Source organism: Silene latifolia, chromosome 3 (genome assembly GCF_048544455.1).
Source record: "Silene latifolia isolate original U9 population chromosome 3, ASM4854445v1, whole genome shotgun sequence".
In the NCBI taxonomy this organism is placed as follows: domain Eukaryota; kingdom Viridiplantae; phylum Streptophyta; class Magnoliopsida; order Caryophyllales; family Caryophyllaceae; genus Silene; species Silene latifolia.
The window spans coordinates 80,791,406-80,796,923 of NC_133528.1; the positions used below are offsets into that span (position 1 = coordinate 80,791,406).

The 5,518-nt window shown below is 36.2% G+C and overlaps 1 protein-coding gene across 1 annotated transcript; it reads left to right on the forward strand.

The window, feature by feature from the left end:
* Positions 1-540: 540 nt before the first annotated feature.
* On the forward strand, positions 541-5,518 carry LOC141649262 (protein FAR1-RELATED SEQUENCE 5-like). The gene is made up of 5 exons (XM_074457957.1): positions 541-769; positions 2,718-2,890; positions 2,981-4,525; positions 4,624-5,031; positions 5,483-5,518. Exons 1-5 carry the CDS (start codon positions 541-543, stop codon positions 5,516-5,518), a joined length of 2,391 nt encoding a protein of 796 aa, XP_074314058.1.

Here is a 5,518-nt window from a genome sequence, read left to right on the forward strand (position 1 = left end):
CGAATATACTTGATTTTACTTGTCTTCATGCTATTTTCAGGGTGTAGAGGCCACTCCGTACAAGCTCTTTCAGAAGACGAAGAAAAATAAGAAGGGCGAGTGGGTTAATCTTCGACCTGCTGAGATAGACGTAAGTTATTGTATTCAATTTAATGTTTATTTTTATTACAAATAACGGTAATATCTTTCTTAGAAAGATAGGTAATATATATATATATATATATATATATATATATATATATATATATATATATATATATATATATATATATATATATATATATATATATATATATATATATATATATATATATATCGATTCGACGGTTTTGTCTCTTTTTTCAGAATGGTTACAATGAGGAGATGAGTCAACCATTGCCACCTGAACAGACTCCCGACGAGATCCAGTCATACTACAAGGCTGTCAAGGGCTCTGACAAGAAGAACCGGCTATTTGGGACCAGAGAAAAAGGGGTCGGAGTATGGTATGATCCTCCTACTAAAAAAAATGGTCGCCGATCTTTTTCTTAAAATCCAAGCATGATTTCACAGCTTTCCACCCAAATGAATGATGAGCGAGCCGCTCGACTAGCTCTTAAAGAAACTGTTCGTCAACAGGCCGAACAAATGGCGCCAATGCAAAAGGCTTGGGCTGATATGCAAGCATCTCAACCCCCAAACACGTGCTCAGAATTCAATCCACAAGGTCGGGACGACTTTGCGGATGATGGACACGGGTTTGGAGGTGGTAGTTTTATTTGCCCTATAGGTTAGAGCCTTTATTTAGGTTAGTATTGTCGTCTAGTATGGAGTATGAAAAAACATTGGTGACTTGTGTTTAATTAGTAAGACAATGTACGAATTTGACCGACGTTTTATGTAAAAAATTTGCGTTCATTTCTCTTTTGTTGCCTCTCTTGATTCCCGCAATTGCGGTCGACGTGAAAATGGATTCCCGCTTGGCGGTCGACGATTGTATATGTGTTTTGCAGGTTTTGCTTGTATTTGAAACGATGCAAATACGCATCATGGCTGGGCTTCAAGCTGTTGTTTCCAGCCCTGTTTTTAATAATCCTGGCGAAAATTCCGTCAGAAAAGTCAAACCGTCTTTGACTTTCCTGACGGAATTTCCGTCAGAGGCCTATTATTGGGAAATTCCAGTTTAGTGCCACGTGTCCACTCCTGACGGAAAATCAGTCAGGAAAGTCAAAGAAGGTTTGACTTTCCTGACGGAATTTCCGTCAGAGGCCTATTTTTCAGTTTTCCAAATCAACCGCCAATTATGCCACGTGTCATCATCCTGACGGAGTTGCCTGTTGTGAATGGACGACGGTAAATCCGTCAGTGATTTGTCATTATTAGCATTTTACTGACGGAAATTCCGTTAGGACAGTGATTTTAGTGACGAAAAGCGATGACGCAGAGTCCTGACGGAATATCCGTCAGGAAATGGAAATACTGACGGATTTTCGCCGTCAGTATCCCGCGTTTTTAGTAGTAGTAGTAGTAGTATATATATATATATATATATATATATATATATATATATATATATATATATATATATATATATATATATATATATATATATATATATATATATATATGAATGGGATCATGTGAGTATGACTTATATATTTGAGGATTGAGGATTAATACTATCATCGGTATTTAGGGCGGAAACAAATAAGGGCAAATTAGTAATTTTATGCGCCACTATATAAACTTCTTTTCCCAGCCAAAACCGTTATTTCCTTATTAATTTGCTTCTCCCTCTAACTTCTCTCTACTGTAGCTTGTTTTTCCATTGTTGAGGTCGGGAACCCTAGAATTTAGGCGTGATCTTAGTTTTGCCCTCTTATTCTTCTCAATTATCATACTATTCGAATTAATTCGCGTGCTCGGGTACGTTATTCTTCTCTTTAATTTGTAATTTCATCTTTAAATCACATATTTTCCGTTTTTCGTCCCTATGTTTCGAATTCGTTGTCATCTTACTCCGTTTCTTCTGCTTTCGTTTCTATACTTTCACTTTCTTTTTGCTATATTTGTTATTTTCACTTAAATTTTGTGTTTCGCTAAATTTGATACGTTTTTGTTTCATTTCTAGGTTTTCTGCTCTAATCTCAGTGTAATCAATCGTCATTCGGATGTCTGGTACGTTATTGTTCTTAATTTCAGCGTTTTTTTCTCATTATTTAGTACTTTCAGCTTTCAATCACATGTTCTTTAATTTTTTGCTAAATATTCTCAATTACTAGTCGTCTTTATTGTTCTTATAATTATTACTTAAAAATATATTATGTGCATTTACATTCTTATTTCATGTGAACCGTTTTAGTTTGACCTAAGATTAAGTTGTCATATTCATATTCTTACAGAATATGCTTGTTGTGATATGGATTGTCTAATTTAGTAAAAGCTTATGGGTGTGATATGCATGTAGCCTCATTTTGTGCCTTACAGAAAGTGTGTTTTTGTTTTACACATAATGCGATATTGTTTTCCAGAATTCTTGATATTGTTTATGGGGGTATGTAACATTGTTCAGTCACTTGTGTGATATTGTTTTTCAACACCATCTGTGATATTGTTTACAAAATATGTGATATTATTTTCCTGAATTTGTGATATTGTTCAGACACCTGTGTGATATTGATTTCCTTCATATCTCTTAAACTTTTTCTTGTTTGTTTACATTGTACTTTTCTTGCCAGGTCCTACAAGTACTGTAACTTCTTCTTCCAATAATGATATTCATGTGTCTGCAATTATTTCTAAGGATAGTAACGATATTCTTGAGCCTTCAATTACTTCTACTATACTTATTGAACCACCTGATGGACCTAACTCTACTCCACATGTTGAACAACATTCTGTTCCTTCTCGTGTGCATCAACTACTTTTGGACTCCACACCTGGTGGTAGTGAATTGTGGACAATGAATCTTGCACTTTAGTTTAAACCTCATATTGGACAGTTTTTTGGGACCTTGGAAGAAGCTATTAGTTTTTATGGTGTGTATGCAGAAGCATGTGGTTTTGAACCTATGAAGTCTTCCCAAAAAAGGTATGTTTCTGGTGATGTCCAGTATAAATTTTTTGTTTGTAACCGTGAAGGTTTTAGAGATCGTAAGAGGAAGGCTATTGTGTTACATAGTGGAGAGGAGCAGGCAACTCCCAAGCCATTTGATATTACAAACACTAAACTAACTAGGATTGGTTGTACTGCTATGATTGAGTTTCGCTTTAATGGGGATGGGTATGTTGTTTTCCAGTTTCATGAGTGGCATAATCACCGTCTTTGTTCACTTAGAAATCAAAAATTTCAAAAAAAACACAGGCATCTCCATCTTTACCATAAAAAGACAATTATTGATCATTCAAGGGTTAATCAAGGCCCAACAACGGCATTTAGAAATGTCAAGAAATATGTAGATGGCTATGAGAATGTTGGAGCTCAACTTGTTGATTTTAAGAATTTTGGAAGGGATATCAAATGTTTCATAGGAAACCGGGATGCTCAACTGTTTGTTAACCATTTTGAGGATAAACGTGATACCAATGAAGGTTTTTACTTTGCTTATGAGGCGGATTTTGGGGAATGTTTGGTTCGTGCGTTTTGGTGTGATGCAGAGTCTCGTAGAAACTATGCTTTGTTTGGTGATTACATCACTTATGATCCAACTTACAATACGAATAAGTATTGTATGGTTTTTACTCCTTTTACTGGTGTAGACCAGCACAATAGGTCAGTTACTTTTGCTGGTGCCTTGTTATTTCATGAGGATGAAGATTCGTTCAAGTGGTTGTTTGAGAAGTTCCTAGATGCTATGGTTCAGCGAGAGCCACACTGTATAATATCTGATCAATGTGCTGGGATAAAGAAGGGTTTGCGTGCTGTCTTCAAACATGCTAGGCGCAGATATTGCATGTGGCATATCATGCTAAAGCTGACTGATAAGGTTGGGCCTGCAATCTCGAAAGAGACTGATTTTGTCAGCCGTTTGAATGCTATTGTTTGGGATGCTAAGTTAGAACCTTCTGAATTTGAAGAAAAGTGGTCTCAGTTGGTTAATGAGTATAATCTTGAAGGTAATTCCTGGTTGTCAACAATGTTTCGAAAAAGGAGAAAGTGGATCCCAGCTATTTTTCGTGATATTCCTATGGGTTGTCTATTAAGAACAACTCAACGATCTGAGAGTCAGAATAGTTTTTTCAAGCGTTTTGAAAATGTACATGGTACACTTGTTGAATTATGGATGAGGTTTCAAAGCGCCATTGATGTCCAGCGCCATACTCAAAAGCAACTTGATAGAGACGATGATTGTACTCTTCCACAATTATCAACTTCTGTTAAGTTGGAAGCTCATGCTTCGAAGGTTTATACAAATTCTGCTTTCGCAGATTTTCAACTAGAAGCTAAAGCTACTATTTGTTCCCTTAGTGTTGGTGGCTTCACCCCACCTGTCAACGGTATAAAGATAATTGTTGTAGCTGATGCTAGAACGCAGAAGACCTATCAAGTCGTCTACAATTCTATAACCAACGATGCTGAATGTTCTTGTAAGTTGTTCAACAAGAAGGGTATTATTTGTAGACACATTATCTGGGTTTACTCTAGGAAACAAGTTCACACTTTGCCACTGATTTACGAAAGCTGGAGATGTGCAAGTTATGGTCAATGTTTTACGTGACTATCAGTGTGCTCAAGAATGTGCCTACCAATGACATCATTGATCTTGTTTACACACTGAAGCAATTTAGGGTCAAACTCAATCCGCAATCGGAGTCAATGACCAAAGAGCAAGAGTTGGAGATGCTTCTTGGATGCAGTTCCTCAACTGAGGTGAGGATTCTACCACCTCGTCAAGCAAAGAACAAGGGTAGTGGGAAGAGAATGATCTCCAAAAAGCAACAATGCATAGCCAAAGCGGAGAGCCCTAAAAGGCTTTGCCGTAATTGCAAACAAATGGCTCACCATGATAAGCGTAACTGTCCTAATGCTTTTGTACCTGATGCTGACAATAAGGTATGCTCAACATGTCAAGTTTCTATATGAAGGTTTTATATATGCTCTATGGTCGCGAGTCAGAAACAATACCACACGTTATTAGAAATAATATCACACCTTGTACCAAACAGTATCACTATTTCAGGACAACAGAATGTGATATTGTTTGAAATGGTCACGAGACATAAATAATATCACACGTTATTATAAATAATATAACTGCTTATATAAAACAATATCACTGTTGCACCTTATTTTTATATTTTCCCGGGGAGTATTAGAAACAATACCACACGTTATTAGAAATAATATCACACCTTGTACTAAACAGTATCATTATTTAAGTATATCAAAATGTGATTGTTTCTTATGGTCGCGAGTGACAAACAATATCATACGTTATTAGAAATAATATCACTCCTTATATAAAACAATATCACTGTTTTCATCTTATTTTTGTATTTTTCAGGGGAGTTCTGATGAGGATGATGCTGATGATGGTTGA

Bases quoted from the DNA above. Each gene is read 5' to 3' on its own strand.
- LOC141649262 (XM_074457957.1), top strand. From the start codon at position 541: ATGATTTCACAGCTTTCCACCCAAATGAATGATGAGCGAGCCGCTCGA. The intron at 770-2,717 runs GTTAGAGCCTTT...TTTTCTTGCCAG, and splicing joins TAGTTTTATTTGCCCTATAG to GTCCTACAAGTACTGTAACT. The intron at 4,526-4,623 runs GTCGTCTACAAT...GGTTTACTCTAG, and splicing joins GAACGCAGAAGACCTATCAA to GAAACAAGTTCACACTTTGC.